Genomic DNA, 23,653 nt, shown 5'->3' with positions numbered 1-23,653 from the left:
TGGAGAATTTAACAGCAGCTATGCTTTTCTTTTTAATTAATATGTTCAGAAAACCAGTGAAGTGCTCAAGACATCAATTTCCTCATTAGTAAAACAAAGTATATAACCTTTTCTAAAATATTGTCATCAAGCATCTTATAACTGAAGCAAACTGTAAATGTCTATGCCCAGTTATATAGGAGCCACCTTAACATAACTGCATAAGCCTAAATTTTTTTAATTTCATATTTTATTTTTAAAAATTTTTTTAAAGTAGGCTTTCTACTCCAAAGTGTAATCTAATTTTAATGAAAAATATAGCATTTAAATTTTTTATTATTTCCACAAAAGTCAGAGTGGCGTTAGTTTTCTATCTTAGTAACAACAGAAATTGTTTTGCAGTAAGCTTAGTTTTAGAAAAGTGGACTAAATGAAAGTGAATGGACATCATTTTAGATTAGGATCCAGGCAATTTCTTGTGTTACATGGAATTTCTAGAATTCATATTCTTAGAGAAAAGGTAAACACAAATGGCAGAATTATTTCACTAGGCCTCATGCTGTTAATGATCCCTGAATATAGCTACATCAGTAATTAATCCATAAAGAAAGAGTTCCCAAATATTACAAAAGAAATGGTACAGTGTAGTATGGTATTTTCAGAATATTTCTAATGGACATTTTGTTTAAAATATTCTAACTAAGAGACTGAATAGATGATTGAAATTTTTTGATCTCTTGGTTATTTGCTTGTAAGATTTCTTTAGTGTAGTAAGTTGATTTCCATGATGTAAATATTCTAATAATCTCAACAGACTTGGTAATCCTCATAATTTTTAACATCAAATTCTCAAACTTGCTTCATATTGCAATGATCCTATGTGTAATACAGGTTGACTACCAATAAAAATTAAGAAGGGTTAGATATGTGACTCAGTGGTTAAACACTCCTGGGTTCAATCATCCCCTGTACAATAAAAACAAGACAAAACACCCCTAATCAGAAAATCTGAAATTCAAAATGTTCCAAAATCTTAAACATTTTGAGTGTCCTGGTAGGACTCAAAGTTTCAGATTTTGGAGTAATTTGGATTTCAGGATTAGGGATGTTCAACCAGTAAAATCTATGCAAATATTCCAAAATCCAAAATATTCTATTAAGTAGAATGACTTCTACTTCCAAACATTTTGGGTAAGGAATATTCAAGCTATGCAAACTATTTATCTAATGACAGAGAATGTTTGGCTTTATAGAAAAGTATTCAAAAAGAAGCTAACAAGGTGAGGCTTGTACATTATAATAAAGTAAATGAATCCATCTTATCCAAATTCTACTCTTATGGTTTTTTAAATTATTGTCTGAAAAATTATCAGACACTTGAATTATACTATTCCATTATAATTAACCATTAAAAGTTGACTAGGATAAATGAAGATATTACATTTTAAACCTGTTAATTTCACTTTTTCCCATTATTCAAATTTGAGTTTATATTTACAAACCTTTCTCCAATTCTTTCTGAAATTTTTCAGTATTAGGTATTTTTATCTGTTTCAGGAGCCACCAAAAAAGAAAAAAGAAAAATACCATGAAACTTGATTTGCCACCACTTCTGGCTTTAAAAACCACATTGGTTTTCTAGTCTTTCTTTAATAATAGTTTCATAAGCAGGCTTGTGGTCAAAAGGTGATGTCAAGCATTAATAAATTGTTCCCAGAGTCTTTATATCAGTTCTATGATCTATTTTTAACATTCAGAGTTCAGGAGTAACTGTCTTTTTTTCTCTTATAATTTATTCTTTAAATTTCTGTGCTTGTGCTTACATTTGGAACTGAAATGAAACAGAGAATTTTTCTTTTATATATAAATATATTAGCAGATAAAATTTGTTACATAGATGGAGAAATAGACAGACATACAAATTTACATCTTTTTATAAACATCAATTTTTTTTCAAGCCCCATTTATTCCTAGACCTATTAGGGAATACAAGTTCAAACTAGAAATCAGCAATGGTGGGTATTGTTCCTAGACTTGTAATTAGCCTCCCCTGTAACCTTGAAGAAGACAACTCATGTTGCTGAATTAATACAATTTTAAGCCTTTTAGAAATAAAGAACAGTGTAGAAAATAGTGTGCACTTGTTATTGTATAATAATTCAAAAATCTTCACAGTTTCTAAAAACCTTTAGAAAGGCATTAGATTCTATTTTTATAGGAAACTATCAAGACTATATTTCAAATATTGTGAGTCTCCATTTAAGATGAGAGACAGCTTTCCAAATGAAGGTGCTCTCTGAGATTAAAAGGAAATAGCACAAGTAAGTGAGTAAATATTATGAACTCACTGTGAATTAACTCTCCCTTGAGAGGTCATCAAGTGTTGATGATCTCATTCATTTGCATTTTTTCTAAATTTGGCAATTCTGTTTGACTAAAAAGAGTGAGAATTGATGATTATCTTTTAGTCAAAACATTTATTTAATGATGAAACATTAACACAAACTATTTATATCACGTAAAACCAAAAGTTGATGTAATTCTAATGTACAAAGATGCTTTTTTTCAAAACAAAAATTCAGTTTTCTCATCAATCTCCTGTGCATTCCTAAAAGGAATGAGACATTCCTAAAAGGGACATTCCTAAAAGGAATGAGACAATGTATATCCTGCTTCCAAGAAATAAACTTTTGTAGTTATAGCTAGTTTTCTTATTTTAAGAGAACACTTATGTTTTTAGTATACCATAGATGTTTTCTGGTATTATTTATTTTTCTGAGATTTTTAAAGCTAGGGACTTGGCATCACACTGATATTTCTTCTACTATCTGCTGATAAATAAGGAACAACATGTCTAACTTCACCCATGCTGGTGTGAATTGAGACCTTATTCTTCAGTTGCAGGAATTTATATTACAAAATCATTGGTTTCTTGCCTTGCATGTAGCAAAGGTTCAATCCCTAGCAACACAGAAAATGAAGGAGAATAGGAAAAAACCACTTGATCTGAAACTTCCACACTCATACACACCCTTTTTATTTTTTACTTTTTATTCTTTGGCTTGTTTCCCTCTTTCACCAAAACATTAGTTCTTATAGAGCTCTATTTATAAAACACCTCATCTAGAAAGATACTTTGTATTGAGAATCTTCCTTTATTCCTTATATAATGGTATGGAACAAATTTTTAAAAATAGCAATTTTACTTTTCATTTTCACTATCTTACATGAGGAAAATTCAGCTGAAATAACAGAAAGCTTTGAAGGAGTGAATCTTTCTAACATTGGTCTGGCATTAAAATTTTCTGGTTGGGCAGCACAATTGTTTAATTGGGAATCTCAGTGACAGCTGAACAACCTCAATGCTTGGGTCAGCAAGCAGAGGAGCTTCACTCTGTTGTCTATCAAGAATGATGCTTGTCAGGACCGATCCTTTTACTTAGAGAACACTCGTGTTTCTAGTCATACCATTGAGGTTTTCTGGTATTACAATGGAATAAACACTTCAAGACTGAAAAAGAATAAGTGCATAGGTATATTTGTAATTCTTTGTTTTTTGTAAGCCAAATGCAAATGTAACACTACTGCAGATACTGCTTCATCAGAAGTCCCCAAGATAACCAAAAGTAAGTGCCAATTTCCTCATCTCAGGAATAGTGCCATAACAAAGATTTAATTCTAGTGGTCAGCCTATTTACAAAGCATGTCATACAGCCTTCTGGGTTAATTAACTCCTTGGCCTCCTAATACGTACCTAAAAGAGTCAATTAATGTTTTTGCATGTATTACTTAATAATGTGTAGAAAAATTTTTAAGTTCACTTTTTCTTTATTCTGTCTTTTTTACCCATCTTCCCTCATTGTAGCAAATTAGACGGCCGGATGAAAGCAAAGGAGTTGCTAGTAGAGTTGGATCCCTCAAAGTAAATATGTTTCTAACATTTTTTGGCAAGATTTCGTCTATAGCCTACACTTCTTCCTTTTTGGAGGGTGGTGGGAGGAAGGGGGCTTTTTCCATTTTTCACCATCCCATTTTTTTATTTTAATTATTTTTATTGGCTGTTGGGTCATATTATTTTTTTTTGTTTCAGCTACACATAGAGCAACCAGCTGAAGGCAAGATGCCAAATAACTAGCTTTGAATGGCACCACAAACAAGAGAAAGGGCAACTGCCTCCTTACAGGTGCCTATAATTTGGGGTTCTAGAGTAAACCGTTCCTCTGACTGATGTCACTGATTGTGTGTTATTATCCTCTTACACAGAGAACTAATATATTTTTAGAATGTTATTTCCCCTTTTAACATTTTTGTTGTAAAAAATTAAATGCTATGTTAGTGTCATTATCAGCTATAGTTCAGTCCAGACAAAAATCGTTGTGAGTTAATAATTGTATTGAATACATATAATCTTAGGAACTAGAAAAGAACTTTATAAGATGCTAGTAAGTGGGCCCACATATAGCTAAGTGTTTAAACACTCTAAATCCCCCTTTTTTTTTTCTTTAAGTTTAAAAAAAATTGATATAACTATAGCCATTACACAGGTTTATCTAAACATTTACCCATTCATGTATACAATATACAACTTGTAGATTTCTGATTTAGCTATTTGCTAATGGCTAAATACCACTTGGTCAATATATCTTGGTCACTCAGTACTCCTAACATTTAATCATAATGAAAGGGTAAGCAAGTTCTCACCCTTAAGAAACAGACATAGTCATTGATCACTTAATGCTGCCACCATAAGTGCAAGTTAGAAAATTGCTGAACTCTAAAAACATGCAGAATAATCACCCACAAAGTTAAGCACTTTTTTATAACTCAATCCCATTTGTCTTTACAGTAATAGTAACTGTTAATCAAAATACCAAATAATTCAATGCACTGAAGTGTCTTAAAATTCAGTAACTGCCTTGAGACTTAATATTGAGTCATTTCAAAATTTTACACACCTCTAATTTATTTGCATTTAGCAATTTATGAAACACAAACTTCTGCACTCTTTTCTCTTGTTGCCTCTTCTGCCTTCTTAGTTTTACTTTTTGTTGTTGTTTATTTATTTATTTGTGTGTGCACACACCAGTGCACATGGATGAAGGTGTGTTTGTATGTTTGTGTTCTTTATTCCTGAAAAGCCATCCTCTCTGTTCTCTAACACTGCTTTATAGTGGGTAACTATTATATTAAAATGTTATTTCACTAAGGATAATCAGAGGGGTGGGAAGTGTTGATTGTATGCTTATTTCAAAAACAAGGCAACTTAAGATTTTTCATTCAGGAAAATGTGATGATATATCAGTAGCATTCCTCACTGTCTGCTTGTGAGGTATCATATCTTACCTTGTCCTTAAGAGAAGATAATTCCATTATTGTTTAGAATATGGATTATGACAGATTCAAGTGAGAGGGTGCAGTACAACATTTTTAAAAATTATGGTAGTTAATTAAGGAAAAAATGGCATCCATAACTATAGCATCTTTTGCTTTAAACTGGATTATATGTGAAATTGTATGTGTGTGTGTGTGTGTGTGTATGTGTGTGTGAGATTATCTCAAGTTCACCTTTTGGGTATATATAGAACATCAGGTTATAAATGTGTGTTTATTACTTTTAAGTGTATATACAGTATAATTATGTATATACACATATCTGCTTAAGAACAAATTGACATATTTACAGTTTCATTAGGTATTTCAATATGGATGCAGTCTTAAATTTTAAAAAGTATGTTTGAGAAACAAAGGCAAATTTCATATTCTTTAAATAAATTTACTCAATATTTCTGCCAAATAGAAAAATTTAAAGTTAATCTCTTGGGAATTATAAGGATAGTCATAGTATTTGTTTACATTAATGCTGGGGAGAAAAGATACTCTAATTTAAAAAATAAAGTAAAATGTTGGCTTCTCAGTCTTGGGTTTGTTAAGCATGTATTTCTTATGTTATACAAAGATCTTTGATGCTTTGAAATGTTTGCCAAAGGCAGTGAGAAATGTATAATGCTATGATCTTATTTTTAAAAGGAAAAAAAGGAAAACTGAAAAGAGAACAAGTTGCCTTTTCAATTCATTTTCTGATGTTTACATGTAGCTCCATCGAAAGCTGGAGGAGCTCAGAGATCACCTAGAAGGCAATGTGAAAGGATACTCTCTCAGAGTAAATGTACGATTTCACTTGATGATTTTTTTCCCCCTTAAACTTCTGCTGACTGGTAATTCCAAATCTGACTGGTTTGTCCTCTCATCTCCATCTTTTTTACTTTCTGTCTCTTTCCCCCTCTTTTTTTCTTTTCTAGCTACAGCATCATGCTCACATTGTAAAATAAAGATTATATTGGCAGGATAGAGGATGCTTAAGACACACTAACATTGCAGTTGATTTGATAACATTTTGGCCCCAATGCAAAATAAAAATTTTCAAAATCATTGCTTCTTTTATAGCAATACACTTTTCTGATGTTCTTTTCAGGGGACTTCTATTTGGAGCTTTTCCATTAACCATTTCTTTTGTCCCTTGTTGGATGTGTCAGCAACATTATAAATTATGGACTGGACCCAAAGAGTAGAGCTTTGATTATTCAATTTCACTTTTCAAGGAAAATGATCAATGTTAAAGTATCATAGGTAATCAGACAAGTAAGTAGGCATATATATTCTGAGTTAATAGACTATAATCTTAACTCAGATTTTAAAATAATTATGTCATTTTTTGTTTTAAAATAAGAAAATTAGCAGCAATTCTCTTCACCAGGAACACCTTCATGTAACATATTACAAATTCTTGAGCTAAAGGTTCATATACCAAAGACAACCTTTGGAGGAAAACAATACCCACAGCCGCTCAATCCTGTACATATCATATAGACAGTACTAACACAGTATTTTTCATGACAGATAATTCAGGCTTTTAGAATGCTTGGTCTTCCTTTTAATGTATCTCTTGAATAAAAGTCAAGTTAAAATTTTCTAAAATAGTATATTATTTAAATACAGCAAAATAATTAAATTATTAAACTAAATAATTTATGACTTAACCTTGACATCCTGTTCCTGGGATTTCTAAAAAGTTCCTATTAATCTAGCACCTCATATACTTCCCCAAAGATTATTACCATTCATGTAATTCATATTACCATAGTAATTTTGTTATTTAAAAAATAGAATAAAAGTTAGGAAAATGGTAATTCTCTGAGATATCAGCCTCTTTTTAATTATATTCCATGTATAATTATGTATGTCTCCATATTACATTTCTGATTACTAAAGTTAGTGGTTTTTACTATTACCAGTCATTAATTCTGATAGCTAAACAGAAAAAGAAATTGTACATCTTCCATTTCTCTACTTTTTTTGAGCCAGTCCTTTTCTATGTATATTCTTAATAGAATCTGAAAGACTGTCCAAAATCAGATCCTAGAATCTGTTACACAGTTGTTTAAAAAAAAGGTTATTATGAATTTTATGACTAAGCATAGCTGAATACTATCCTAGAAACCTCTAAAATATTCCAATACGTGTATTTTAGTGTCATGCTCTTCCCTAACCAGTCATGAGAACTGATATTTTTCTTTTAGTCAAATTAAGACTAGAAAGTCGAGACTTGCTAACGTCTACATGATAGGGAGTTGGTATAAAATTAGGATTAAATTACAAGTTTAATTTCTGTTTTAAGCACTTGTACTGCTATATATTAACTAGTCTCAACATCTTCATATTTTGTTCCATTTCAATCAGAAATACTTTGTTCTGATTACATTTTTACAGTAAAAGATTAAATATGGGATATATCATTCTAAGGGATCTGTTAACTACCAGATTTAAAAATTTCAACTAAGAAAACTTGCAAATCAAAGTCTCAGCTAAGTGTTCAGTTTCTTTACTTTTTAATTCTTATTACCCAAGTATACCTCAAGTATGCCATGTATATTAAAAATTGTTGCTTAAAAATAAAGTTATTCTCAGAACCATAGACCAAATTAAACAGATTTTCTTTCTAAAAATGAAGTGACAAACAGTGACCATTCCATTCTGTGGAAATTTATTGCATGTGTTCACACAACAAGAGTAAGGATTTGGATACCTTTCAATTCATTGAAACAATACGGAATAATTTCAGTAAAGTGAAAGTTTCAGAACCAGGTTGCCAATTAAACATTTTATTTAATAGTTGGAGAATGTGATACATCATTCAGAGCTGTGGGACAGGATTTAATTAATCATTGATGCATCAATTTATATGATGCATAGTGTGTGTGTATGTATATATATAAATACATATTTATATATAAAACATTAAGTGTATATGTATATATATAAATATATACATACACACACACAGACACATTTTTTTTCAAGAAAAAAAAAGAGCCCTGCATTCTCTTGATGAATGATCCTTGTAATTTTTGGAATAATATTGTCTTATTTATTTCTCATATGTAAACATATTTTTCATTCTACATTGACTCTTCTGTAGCAAAAAGCAGGATGTATTAGACTCTTGGTTTCTGAATTAAGAATGAGTCATCTTTTTCTTTATATTTACAGAGCAGGATATTTTGAATCCTTAAATGGGTTTTTAGTGATTTTAATAATAACTGTTAATATATAAGCAGTATTTGCCTTATTTAATAAGTGCAAAAATTTCTATAAATCCTTAGATTGATCAATGTGTTGAGAGTAATGACTAAAGAATAAAACAACATAAGAAAAATTTTCCATTTAATCGAACATGAATCTAGTAGGGAAAACACAAATGTTAATGCATAGGATCAAAAACCAGTACAGACAGTGTTAAGATAGAAAAGCACAGAATAAGATACTGCAAACTAATGCTTTGTTTAGATAATATAATGCAAGGTAAATTTACAAGGAAGTTATTTAGAACTTGGAAGTTGAGCTAATACAATGATTTACATGACTGCAATTTTTTTAAGTTTCTTAAGATCAGCATTTTCACTTTAGCCTTAGTTCTAAATTACTTTCTTACAGTTTTAATGAATAGGTATTATCTTTGGGGATATTTGCACTTTTATATTCATTAAGTGAGTTCTATAACTCGGGTCAGCAAATCATCCTGTAGGCCAAATCCCATCCTTTTGTAGGCCCATTAGTTAAGAATGATTTTTTTTTTAAGAGAAAGAGAGAGAGAGAGAATTTTTTAATATTTATTTTTCAGCTTTCGGCAGACATAACACCTTTGTTTGTATGTGGTGCTGAGGATCGAACCCGGGCCGCACGCATGCCAGGCGAGCGCGCTACCGCTTGAGCCACATCCCCAGCTCTAGTTAAGAATGATTTTTGCATTTTTAAATGGTGGGGGTTGGAGGATCAAAAAAGAACATTTTGTGACATGTAAAAATTATATGAAATTCAAATTTCAGTGTCCAAAATTAAAGTTTTAATGAAACATAGACATGCTTATTCATTTGCCTATTATCTACATCTTCATCTTTGTTTCATTTCATATTCAACTCAGTTGTAGCTTTTGGACTGCAACAGAGAGAGAGTTGAATAGTTAAAGAAGAAATTGCAACAATGCACATGCCTACCATATTTTCTTTCTGATCTTTTACCAAAAAAAAAGTTTCCCAAGATTTGCTATAACTATGTAGTGTTTCAATATAAATTGACATAAACTGGGTGTGATGGCACATGCCTATAATCCCAGCTACTAGGGAGACAGAGGCAGGAGGATCATAAGTTTGAGGTCAACCTCAGCAACTTAGAGACCCTATCTCAAAATAAAATAAAAAGGCCTGGGGGTGTGACTTAGTGATAGAGTGCCCTTGGATTCTATGCCTAGTACCACTAAAAAAAAAAAAAAAAAAAAAAAAAAAAAAAAAAAAAAAAAAATGATTATAGTAGACACTGTAAAATATGTTCATTTTAGAACTTGAGGAAAGGAGAGCCGCTCATTTTTCTGGATATGGTTTTTAATTATTCTGCATGGATTCATGTTTAAAAGAGTTAGTCCCCTGAGATAGTTTACACACACACACACACACACACATATTTTTTTTTTTACTTTTTTTTTTCTCTATTCTCTCTTCATATACTACCTCTCCCACACACTCACATATACACACAAAGTAAATCTATGGAATTACCATTACTGAGTCTTCAAATATGAAACTATTTCTGGACACATTGCTGGACCTCTGTAATCCAAGCAACTGAGGAGACTGAAACAAGAGGATTGCAAATTCGAAGCCAGCCTGGGCAACTTAACAAAAGAACCTGTCTCAAAATAAAAAGTAAAAAGTGACTGAGGATATAGCTCAATAGTAGAGCACCTCTAGGTTCAATCACCAGTACCAAAGAAAAAGAAAAGAAAAATATTATTATAAAGAGTATATATTATAGATTCTTCTCTTGATAAGAGAAAGGGTCCCTGTGGGGACTTAGAATATAAAACTAAAATTCATTCCTCATATTCAAAATTTATTAAAAATGTGATGAGTACTTTTTCTGTATATATTGCATTTTTTTAAAAAAGTTAATTCCCTGAAGCACATGATGGACTTTTGATTTATGCTAAATAGCCTATTGGACCTTACCTAAAATCTTATAACCTCTACAAAAAGTTTTATATAACTGAGAAAAATATCCTGACATGATGAAGTAATATAAACCATTTTAATATATAGCATGTAAAATCTGAAAGTAATCTGTTTTGAATCAGCCAATTTTGAGCAGGGATGAATAGATAGAACATTAGTTCTTAAAGAGTAAATAATCAATAGTCCTTAGATATCTAAACATCTGTTTGTCTATAGAATCTATTTTCTTTAGGTAAATTTCAATGTCTTTCAGTTCTTATATGCAGAACATTGTTTGAGTTTCCTAAGTCTTCCCTGTTTGATATTTTGGCATTCATTTATATTTTAAAAATGTATTTATTTACTATAGTAATTAGGTAACATCCTGAGTATCTTGGTGGCTGTTTTCTTTTAAATATATAAATTAAATATATAAATATTAAGTATATAAATATCATAAATTATAATGCTGATGACAATAAATCAATTTTACTGTGAAAAGTAAATAAAATTCTCTTAAGCTTTTGGTTCTACTAAAACATAAGAATAGTATATCTTATCCTATTCTTCAAATCAAGTCCTCTTCTAATATTTATAAAATAACCATTTGAAATGGAATAATTTGAAATGGAAATGATGCATCTATGAGGTACTTAATACTCAAAGCAGAATTGACCTTCTCAGAATTAACTTTAATTCAAAAATAAGGCACTAATAAAAGATCTCATTGACAAGTAACTTTCCCCAATAATAAAAGATAGAGAACTGAGAAAAAAAGAAAACAAGGTTCTCAAACTGTTTCAAACAGAACAGACATAGCATAGTTTTCTTAAGACTATTCTCCTATGAGAATGAGATATGTATGGTTGGAAAAATGCTTAATTTCTTAAAATGTATAGAATTGAGCATATTTTAAGAGCTACCTCAAAGCAGTAAGTGGCCTTGATACTTATAAATCACAATATATTATTTTTTTTCATTAGTAGGGATTGAACCCAGGGCCTCACACATGCTAGACAAAAGCTTTATCACTGAAATGTTCCCCCAGCCATATCACAAATTTTTTGAAATTAAGCTTTCAAAAGTTCTGAATATTAATTCATCAGTTTAGTTATTTCAAGGATAAATGAAACAAGAGTTAATATATTCATTCATTCATTCATTCAATAAACACTTACTGAGCACCTCTTACATTCTGCAGTGTTGTGCTAGAAATATAGTTAAAGAACAAAGCTGATAAGTTGTTTTTGATTCTTCCAATTTGTTATCTTCTACATTTCCTTGTTCTAACTTTGTATCTTGAAATTTCATGCACAATTTGTAACTACAGAATACATACTGAACAATTTTAGCTCACATGGCATTGTAAAACTTCGAAGAGCTGAGTGTAGCGCTGGGGTTGTAGCTCAATGGTAGAGCATTTGCCTTGCATGTGTAAAGCATGGGGTTCAATTCTCAGCACCACCAAAAATAAATTAATTAAATAAAGGTATTGTACCCATCTACAATTAAAATTACTAAAAAAAGAAAAAAGAGGCAGGTGTAGTAATCCATGCTGTAATCCCACCTACTTGAGAGGGAGGCTGAGTCAGGAGGATCACAAATTAGAGGCCAGCCTTAGCAACTTAGTGAGGACTTGAGCCACCTTAGCAAACCCTGCCTCAGTCTTTTTTATAAAAGGGTTGGGGATGTAGCTTAGTAATATAGTACCCCTAAGTTCAACTTTATTACCAAAACAAGAGAAAACAAAACAAAAAAACCTTTATGAAGGAAGAAGCCACATAATTGAACATGGCACTATGATAACCTAGAAAGTAAGAACAAGTCAGAAAATTACCAATTCTAATTAATAAAGCTTAGTTCAGCACAGTGATCCACTCATAGTCCCAACTACTCAGGAGGCTGAAGCAGGGAGATCACTTGAGCCTGGGAGTTTTTAAGAGTAGCCTGGGCAACACAGCAAGACTCTGTTTCAAAAAAAAGAAAGAAAGAAAGAAAGAAATCTGCCACGTCATAAGGTTAAACATGATTTTTAAGTATAAAATAACTTTAAAAAAATCAGTGACAAAATAACTATTCGAGAAAATCATTGAAACATCTAGATAAAAGAGATGTCTCAAATAGTTTTATGTTTTAAGTTTCTATACTTTATATGGTATTGGTATTGACATATAGGAAAAGGAAGAGCAAGAAGGCGGGCATCTAGTAATACTGAAAATGTAATAGTAAGAACAGGAAATCATAAATCAAAATACCGAACTGGCTTTGGTGCTCACTTTAGGGAATTATATGAAGTTGTACAGTAAAGATGTAAATACCCTCACTTGTAGTTTCCAAATGTGAAGCCAATGAAGATTAGTGTGCTACCATAGGAAAATTTGTCCAATGTTATCTTTTTTCATGGGTTTTTTGTTTTTGTTTTTTCTTTTTCTTTTTTTTTTTTTTAATCACAAAGTTCTCCTTCAAGTAACTTGAGGCTTGAGATGTTTTCAAACTCAAGTGTCTGCTTGTAAGCCTGTTTTATTATCTGGCAGATGTGTTTGTGATGGAGCCATCTGAGCCTCTGGACCCTTATTATTCTGTCATTTCCTCTTTAACAGTGTTTTCTTTTCCCCACTGCAAAACCAGGCTCGACTTCCCTCGTGCTCATCTACCTATAGTGTATCTGAGGTATATTTTGCACGTGTTTTCTTACATGGTCAACAACATGCTCGCCCTCACCATTTTTATTTTATTTTCCTTCTGCCTTAATTTATTTTGCCTTGCACTTTGCACTTGGCTGAAAGGGATGAGGGTACCAGGGGAAAAAAATCACTTATTAGGGGGCAATTTCTATATTTTTATAATGCATTGTTGTTGGAATAACTTGGGGTATGGTGGGGCAGCCACTGTATCACATTAAAATGGATAAAGCCGGCTGAGTATGTAGCTCAGTGATAGAGTGCTTGCCTAGCAAGAATGAAGTGCTGGGTTCAATCCTTAATACCACCAGAAAAAGAAAAGAAGTCACATTAAATGGCTTAAGCCCAAATAGCCAACTTGTTACCACCTTAATTCCATAAAGATTTATAGAATTAAACTTTTGAGCCAGGTAATTTGTTCAACTCATTAGCTGAAGACAAAGATCCACTTTGCATACGTATTTGTGTGTTTCTTTGGTAGCTGAGAATTTGCATTGAAGTAGTGATGATTCCATCCTATTAAACAAAGACATAGGAAAGCATCCAAAGTTAGTTATTCAATAAAAAAATCTGAAAAATAAGAAATATAATTTCTCTATTTTTATGAAGTAAGGATTCATTTCCTTTTTTAAAAAAAAAACTTACTATACTTAAGTATTTTCCTTGACACTTGTATATTCATAAGGTTCTTACTATCTAATAAAAGAGTTTATCAGTCATGAGAATCACATTCTTTTAACAAAATATACAACATGAAATTTGGCCTCTATTCTTTGCCATTGTAGAGATTTGATTTCTTATTCCTGTTGTGTTAAATTGTAGCATAAATAGGTTTTCTTTTATTTATAAAGCATATTTGTCAAAATTATGAACAAACTGAATATCCAATCCATGAAGTCTACTTTCAAAAGCAGAGGCATTGTTGAGTAACTGAGAGGAATCAAAATATGACTACTTAGTAAAAGGACTTTAACAATCTATGGATTTTAAGATCTCAGTTTTTGAGTTTACAACATGATATATTTACTTTAAACAGCAACTGGTACCTATCATATTCAGGCCAGTATTGTTAACTTAATTCTGATCACAAAAAGTTATCTCAGAATAATATTATGCAAAAAAAAAAAACAGAAACACCATCATAAGTGTCAGCCAGGCACCATGGTGCATGCCTATAGTCCCAGTGACCTGGGATACAAGTTTGAGGGTAGCCTCAGCAACCTAGCAAGGCCCTAAGCAACTTAGTAAGATCCTGTCTCAAAATAAAAAATAAAAAGGGCTGAGGATGTAGCTCATTGATTAAGTACCCCTGGGTTCAATCACTGGTACCAAAATAAAATAAAATAGCAAGTAATATATGCAGAACCACAGGTAGACTATCATCTTTAGATTTCAAATTTTAGGAAGAAGCCTTGAAAGAAATAGCTTTACTAAATTCATAGCCTTACAAAGTTGAATTTATTGAGTTGGTAGAATTACAGCCATCTTCTTTAATTTTACTTTGTAAATTGTAATACATTTTTTTCTTTTAAAACTGGTTTTGTGAAAAGTTAATTTCTCTCTTTAAGATGAAAAGGGATTTATTCTTTTATTCACAAAGCATACTTTTAAAATAAAACAAATATATATATATATATATATATATATATATATATATATGCTTTTTAACTTATATGTTTAGATCTGGAATACAGTTCTAAAAGGATATAAAATATTTATAGAAGAGTTCAGGAAAAGTGCCAAGAAAAGAATGCAAATCTTTGAAAAGTTCTGGTTATAGGAGAATCCTTATACAACAAACTATTAGGAAACAATGTAAATTTTTTTATTTTACTTTTTCCTTGTCATCTGGTATTTTAAGCATCAAATAGTGCTTGAAATATATAGGGAATACATTTAGCATGCATTTGATATAGTGCTACTGTTGTCATAATGAGATTTCATAAAAGGCTGAAGAATTATTTTAATAAAGATTCTTGAGCAATATAAAATGTTTTTGTAAGTAAACTATAATCTCAATCGGTATGGAAGACTTAAACTTACAAAGTAATCTTAAGAAGAATATGCACAATGGAACAAGTCCCCCCCCCCCAAAAAAAAATGATGGCATTATTAGACATGCATGTTATTTGCTAACATAAAGATGAAGAGTTAGTTTCTTCTTGAAACATACTGATGGAGAAACAAAGTACTAACAGGCAAATGAACTACTTGTGATATCAACAAAGACTTTTGAAAGAGAAGGTTGATATCATCTCATATTACATTTTTCATAGGTCTTTCTTAACTCCCCAGGATTATGCTTCCCAGTGTAAAAAATATATAACGCATTTCTTTCTGCCACTTCATCCAGGCAATTCTCCATTTCCCATGAGAGTGTATAAGAAGTCTACCATTGGCATCATCTCCAATCACAGCCTACAGCATCCATCAGGGTATTACTTTCTCTCTGACAGCATGTGTGCAGGAGGGTTCTCAGGTTGGAATGTGGAAGTGGCTTTTGGGAGGCGGGATTGTGTGTGCTGTGGCATTTGCTCCATGGCACTCAGCTCTTAAATAAACTCTGGCTTCATCTGGGTTTGTTTCTTCCATTGTGAGATGTGGGCTTTCTTTGTCATAAGTGTTTCTCTTTATTGTCATTTGTCCTAGGATTTCTCTAGTCCACCCAATATCACATTTCTGTGGTCTTCATAGGTGGTATTTAAGTTTAATTTATAAAAAGCAATAAATTGAAGAACTAATTATGGAACCTAATATTCATAATAATCCTGTACACAGAAATAACTTATAATGGCTTTCTATTTAATCTTAAATTTACAATATTTATTTCACAAAATTTTTTACTTAAAACTAAATTCGATAACTAAAATTTTAAGGAATATCCTCGTGTTTCAGTTTCATAAAAGCCTCTTGATAGGCATGTTTTGTAAAGTTCAGTGTTTATTTTATAGCATCCCTGTAGAAATAGGCAAACATGGTGTGGTATCTTTTTCCACCTTAATTCATCTTCACTTAATTCATCTTCACTTACCCCCACTACTGAAGAAAGTCTCCAACCCCTAATATAGCACATTGGCTTTACGAATTGTACATCACTATCTTCTAGGCATTTGTTAGATGAAAAAAATAAGCCTTGCTCAAAAATGAATCTATCTATAATTGTACAAGAACAAGAAGATTTTTAACCTCAGTTGGCTGATACCACTGAGCAAATGTTACTCCATGTAGTTGATTGTTTCTTTTAAAAACTGTGCCCAGGGAGAGGAACCTCACTTTCCGTACTTCTAACTAGTGTTCATTTTCCAATTTTCCAGCACTGTTTCATTTTCTTAAATCCTTTGAAAAGATTACTTCAGAATTTACTTTTAAAAAAACAAAATAGAATAAGAACTATCTCCTGGTAGAAATAACATTCATATGTGTGTGTGTGTGTGTGTGTGTGTGTGTGTGTGTGTGTATTCTCCAATATATATGTGTATATTATATACACACACACATATATATATATGTGTGTGTGTGTGTTATATACACACACACACACACACATATATATATATATGTATGTATAACAAGTCTAAACCAAAATAAATAAATAAATAAATAAATGTTTAAGTTGTCATGCTTTTAGTCCAGATTGAACCATTTAAAACCTTACCTTAGATTTCTGAGTTACAAGGTTGATTTAGATAATTTAAATTTTGAAGATAAATTATTTCTTTTTGAATGGACAAAGACTAAAACATAGCCATATTTTTACTTATTGCTTAAGAACTTCCAGCACCCTAAAGAAATGGTGCTATTTTAAAATTGTAACATGTAAAACAGTTGTCCTTTGAACTCTTAACATACTTATTAGAATAACAACTCTGTCCCAGCACAGTGGTGGATGCCTATAATCCCAAAGACTCAGGAGGTTAAAACAGGAGGATGGCAAGTTTTTAAGCCAGCCTCAGCTACTTAGTGAAGACCTAATGAACTTAGAGTGACCCTGTCTCAAAATTTAAAAATAAAAAGGGCTCAAGATGTAACTCAGTAGTAAAGAGGCCCTGGGTTAAATCCCCAGTACAAAAGAGTAAGAAAAAAAGAATAACAACTCTGATGCGAACAACCTTGATTGAATAAGTGTGGAGCTTTTGCAAACAAAGTTTCGGTAAAATTGCAGATAATAGATTTGTCAAAGAAGGCAAAAAGAAAAGAAAGACAGTTGGCCTTTAAACACCATAGCATTTCCTATTTAAGAAAAAAAAAAAGACCATTTTTTAAACAGCACAGAACTAGAAAATATTTAAAGTAAAAGACACTGTATCCATTAAATAAAGATTTTGCACAGTTAAGCAATCACCTAAGATTGCACCTTCACTGTGCACCCCTAAGCAATCACCTACTTCATTAAATCAAATTTAGAAATTCTATCTTTAATAATTGATTTATTATTTATTACAATATAGTGTCTCTGATGTTCTCTTTCTTTTCACTCTTATGTATATTATTTTCATGCCATTTGTATACAAGAATTTTGAATTTGGAGATTACATGAAGAAATATTAGAAATAATATCTTTCACAAACAGTACAAGTGTTGCTTGTTAACATCTTTTGATTTTTACCTCACTTTTGAATTTTTAGAATGAATTAGAATATATAAATTGTTTTGATCAAAATAAGAAAATTAAGTACATACCTTTCCTTGACATCCAAATAAGTCATAGCCTTAAAGATAATGACTTTTCTTGACAGGCACATTTGATAAATCTGTCTACTTAAAGCATTCTTGAATCAGTTGATAAGTATTAAAACAAGATGATGGACACTTCTATCTACTCAGACACACATTTTTCAACTTTTATAATAAAAATATTTTCTTAAACACCATTGTAGCTTCACTAGTGAACTTTTGCTTTTATACTGCCTCTGTACTGTGATCATTTAAAATACAAAAGAGGTCATCGTTGATATTTTCATACGCCAATTTAGCATATGAAATTTAAAATTTAAGATAAACTATTAGTACCTGAATAACTATAAAGTTTTTGAAGTAAATATCTTAAAACTAATATACAAGCTTGGTATATCTAAGGGGGAAGGAGGTAAGAGGAAAGAGAGAAAGATATCTTATTCTTCATGGATATAAGGATGCCGAGAATCTATAAAGTATTTATGTAAAAGTTCAACTTTATATACATAAATACAGATTAGCTTATCATGAGGTAATATTTTCCCCTGTGTTATTTACAAATTAAATATATTAGAAATGGCTAGAGATCAAATAATGATATTTTATAATATGAGCTTTAATGATATAGCTCACCCATATTCATACCTAACATATCCAGTTGTTGTTTGAATGTCTTTTGTGATCCCAAACATCGAATGTTGAACTCTGCATTTTAAATACCTTATTTCTGTCAGAGGTCTTGCTCTTAAAGTTTCCTGGCATAGAAATTTAGTTATCAATTAGTCTTTCTTGTTTTTCACCTTTGACATCCAGTGTATTATAAATTTTATCATTTTTGTTATTTCTTCACTTGAATTATGTCCTCCGAAATCTTACCTCTAATACATGTGGTAAACTTTATAGTGGTAAATTTGAAAATACATAAACTTGGTAGATTTGAAAGTAGATAATAAACTTGGCATGCCATATAAGAAGCACTAAAGAAATATTTGGGAAATGGTGAGTGAGTGCATGAACAAACATATAAACTTTCTAAAACTTATGAAGTTTCTGCATTAGAGGCTCAAGAGAATTGATAATTTATGTAATATCTAGTATACCTGAAACATTGTAAGCATTAGAGAAATAAAGGGGTTTTCTGGATCTGGTTTTTCTCCATTGTTGATATTTAAGCCCCAGTCACCTCAGACTTGAATTACTATAGTAACTAAAAAATCAGGGTTTGTTTTTTTTTTTTTGGCATACTCCCTCTTTCCTCTTAGGCCAGACTGATTATCCTGAACATTACTTTAATTACCCTCAGTTCTCTAACCCAAAAAAGCTACAAACAATACCTATTTCTTACCATAATAAGCATAAATGCTTCTTTCTTTCTATAAATCCTTCATACTTTGGACAGTCATTATTCTAACATTATTTTTTCGTAACTAGTTCCTCCTGGTTTGCACCCTTGCTGATTGCACCCTTTACTGATTTTTAGCACTGAATGTCCCATATCTTGGGAATTTCCAGTTATAAAACTATAAATGCGTGGGCTGGGGATGTGGCTCAAGTGGTAGCACACTGGCCTGGCATGGGTGCGACCCGGGTTCGATCCTCAGCACCACATACAAACAAAGATGTTATGTCTGCTGAAAACTAAAAAATAAATATTAAAATTCTCCCTCCCTCCCTCCCCCCCCTCTCTCTTTCAAAAAAAAAAAAACTATAAATGCTACATCCTAGGAATCTTCTCAATTCCTGACAAACTAGGACAGTTGGCCACTTAACTATCATGACTCTGATCAAGGTGAATCTTCCTGTCATTTTATGTTCCTTCTTTCTTCTTGGCCATTATTTATGTTGTTCTGTCTGCTAAAAATGCCTCCTTCACTTTATAGCTTTGATCCATCTTCCTCCAGAAAGCCTCATTTTTGTAGTCTTACCATTTTTACCTGTCTACCTGCCAATTTCTCTCTATTCTTTACATGTTGGTAATCACCTTGATTTTCTCCCAGTCTCTATAACATTTCCTAACATAGATCTTCACTAATAGAATAGCCATATCTTCACTAATACAATGTGATTTTTAAATTTAAATGCAATAAAATTAAATAAAGTTCATAATTTCTCAGTTGCCGTAGCCATTTCAAGTGCTCAGTAGCCACATGGAGCTAGTGATTACCACATTATAAACTTTAGATGTAGAATAATTTCATTATTACAGACAGTTCTTGCAGATGGTAATATTTTAATTAACCATTGTTGTTGTTATTATCATTGCAATCCATCATTGTGATTATTACTTCTGCTTATAATATTTACTTTGATCAGGAATTGTTCTAGGAACGTTATATATATGACTATTACAACAATTCCTATTTTTAGGACACATCTCTCTCCAAAGTCACGAACACTTTCAATGTAAATCAGGTCCCCAAAGTTGTTCCTGTATCCACTGTATCCTGGTGACACTACCCATTTATTCAGATGAGAATTTTGGGAGTTACCTTTATCGCACATGACCAGTCAGGCTTCTACAACTTTGAGCTTTTTTTGTATCTCTAAGATCTATATCAGACTCTCCAGAACTACTTTAAATTATGTAGTTGGGTTTCTCCTCTGGATTACTAAATCAATCTCCGAACTACTTCTCTTCCCTTATTATTTATTCCATTAATAATCCATCTTCACACTGTTCACTACAGAGATTTTTTTTTTAATGTTAATGTCACTGTATCATTCTCCTATTTAAATTATTTCATGGGCTCTCCATGATGCCTCGGAATTGGTCTCTATCAATCTTAACCCCTCACCATATCAGGCTAAAGTTAGCTTCATACTTATTTGCAGTTTCCCAGTTGTCAGGGTCCCTAACATCTGTGAATTTTACAGGCCTTTTTTTTTTTCTGTCACTTTTTTTTTCACCTGACTAAATTACAATTGCCCCTTAAAATTCTGTTCATGGGCAAAGATGGAACTCCCCTATAATTTTCAGACAGAGTGGGCCTGCTGACAGCGTAATTTTGAACTTATTTTTTAATTGGTTCTTTTTAGTTATACATGACAGTTTTATCCATTTTAATAAAATGATACATTCATGGAACATATCTTATTACAATTAGGGCCCAATTCTTATGGGTGTACAAGATGATAGGATTCACCGTGGTATATTCATATATGTATATAGGAAAGTTAGGTCAAATTCATTCCACTGTCATTCCTATTCCTATAAACTTTCCCCTCCTTTCCTTTCCCTTTGTCTGATCCTCTGAACTAATCTTCCTGACCCCCCTTATTGTGAGTTAGCTTCCACATATTAGAGAAGACATTCATCCTTCAATTTGGGGTGATTGGCTTATTTAACTTAGCATAAGAGTCTCCACATCCATCCACTTACTGGCAAATGACATAAAGTCATTCTTCATTTGAGTTATATTCCATCGTGCATATATACCACAATTTCTTTATACATGATTCTGTTGAAGAGCACTTGGGTTGGCTCCATAGCTTGCTATTGTGACTGGTTCAGGTATAAACATTGATGTGGCTGCATCACTATAGTATGCTGACTTTAGATACTTTGGATATATATACTAAGGAATAGGATAGCTGGGACATATGATGGTTCCATTCCCATTTTTCTAAGGGATATTCATACTGCTTTCCAGAGTTGCTGCACCAATTTGCAGTCCCATCAACAATGTAGAAATGTACCCTTTTCCCAATATACTCCAACATTTATTGTTGCTTGTATTCTGGATAATTGCCATTCTAACTAGAGTGAGATAAAATCTCAGTGTAGTTTTAATTTGCATTCCTCTAATGCTAGAGATGGTGGACATTTTTTCCATATATTTATTGAGTATTTGTATTTCTTCTTTTGAGAAGAAGAAATCCACTTTTATCTGTTCGGTTCCTTTGCCCATTTATTGATTGGTTTACTTGTGGTTTTGGTATTAAGGTTTTAGTACTTTGTATATCCTGTGGATTAATGCTATATCTCAGGTACAGGTGGCAAGGATTTTCTCCCATTCTATAGGCTCTCTCTTCGAATTCTTGATTGTTTATTTTCCTGTGAAGAAGGTTTTTAGTTTGAATCCATCCCATTTATTGATTTTTCAATTTTATTTCTTGCATTTTAGGAGTCTTGTTGAGGAAGTCAATTCCTAAGGCAAAATGTTGGTGTGTTGGGTCTACATTTTCTTCTAGTAGACACAGGGTCTCTAGTCTAATGCCGAAGTCTTTTTTTTTTTTTAACTTGTTGATAGGCCTTTATTCTATTTATTTATATGTGAGAATCAAACCCAGTGCCTCCTGCTGAGCCACAGCCCCAGCCCCCAAATTCCTAAGTCTTTGATCTACTTTGAGTTGAGCATTGTGCATGGTGAGAGACAGGGGTTTAATTTCATTTTGTTCCATAGGGATTTCCAGTTCTCCCAGCGCCATTCATTGAAGAGGCTATCTTTTCTATAATGTATCTTTATGGCACTTTGTGTAGTATGAGATAAATGTACTTATGTGGGTTTGTTTCTGTGTCTTCTATTCTGTTTCTTAATGCCAGTTTGGTGCAAATACCTAGCTGTTTTTGTTAGAATAATTCTAGTTTAATTTAAGGTCTGGTATTGTGATGCATCCTGCTTCACTTTTCGAAGGATTGCATGTCCATTCTGGGCCTCTTATTTTTCTGAATGAGTTTCATGACTGCTTTTTCTATTTCTATGAAGAACATTAATGGAATTTTAATAGGAATTGTGTTAAATCTGTATAACACTATTGGCATTGTGGCCATTTTGACTATTAATTCTGCCTGTCCAAGAACACATGAGCTCTTTCCATCTTTTAGGGTCTTCTTCAGTTTCCTTCTTTATTATTCTGTAATTTTCATTGTAGATGACTTTCACCTCTTTTGTTAGATTGGTTCCCAATTTTTTTTTTTTTTAGGCTGTTGTGAATGGGATAGTTTTCCTAATTTCTCTTTCAGCTGATTCATCACTGGTGAATAGGAATACAGTAGATTTATGGGTGTTTATTTTGTATCCTGCTACTTTGTAGAAATCATTTGAGTTCTAGAAGTTTTCTGGTGGAGTTTTGGAGGTCTTCTAAATATGGGATTATGTCAGTAGCAAACAGAGATAGTATGAGCTCTTCTTTTCCTGTTCATATTCTTTAATTTATTTCTTTTGCCTAATTGCTCTGACAAGAGTTTCAAAGACTGTGTTAAATACAAGGGGTGAAAGAGGGCACCCCTGTCTTATTCCAGGTTTTGGAAGGGATGCTTTCATTGTTTCTTCATTTACATGGTGTTGACCTTCAGTTTGTCATATATTACTTTTACAATGTTGAGGTATGTTCCTAGTATCCCTGATTTTTCTAGTGTTTTGAATATGCAAGGATGCTGCATTTAGTCAAATGCTCTCTGCATTTATTGAAATAATCATGTGATTCTGGTCTTTAAACCTATTGATGTGGTGAATTATATTTATTAATTTCCATATGTTGAACTTGCTTTGCATCCCTAGGATGAAATTTGATAATGGTGTACTATCTTTCTATTTTTGGTGGAGGGGATACCAGGGAATGAACTCTGGAGCAGTCTACCACTGAGTCATATTCCAGCCCTGTTTTGTATTTTATTTGTTGACAGGATCTCACTGAGTTGCTTAACACCTTGCTTTTTCTGAGGCTGGCTTTGAAATTGCAGTCCTCCTGCTTCAGCCTCCCTAGCTGCTGGGATTACAGGTGTGCCCAACTGTGCCCAGCTATAGTAGCTATTTTAATGCGTGCACCACCACACTC

The 23,653-nt window shown here is 32.1% G+C and overlaps 1 protein-coding gene across 5 annotated transcripts in view; it reads left to right on the top strand.

The window, feature by feature from the left end:
• Window positions 1-23,653, top strand: part of Gphn (gephyrin) — a 598,126-nt gene that overhangs the window by 384,648 nt on the left and 189,825 nt on the right. The window contains exon 9 of one of the 5 annotated variants that reach the window (XM_076850346.1): window positions 3,845-3,901. The exons of the other annotated variants lie outside the window; for them this stretch is intronic. Coding sequence (XP_076706461.1) covers window positions 3,845-3,901 — 57 coding nt within the window. The remainder of the gene's footprint in view (window positions 1-3,844; window positions 3,902-23,653) is intronic. 5 annotated transcript variants of the gene reach the window in all.

Source organism: Callospermophilus lateralis, chromosome 3, assembly GCF_048772815.1.
Source record: "Callospermophilus lateralis isolate mCalLat2 chromosome 3, mCalLat2.hap1, whole genome shotgun sequence".
Taxonomy (NCBI): Eukaryota; Metazoa; Chordata; class Mammalia; order Rodentia; family Sciuridae; genus Callospermophilus; species Callospermophilus lateralis.
Note: the sequence above shows the minus strand (reverse complement) of the source record. Positions and strands in the feature narration are given on the sequence as shown.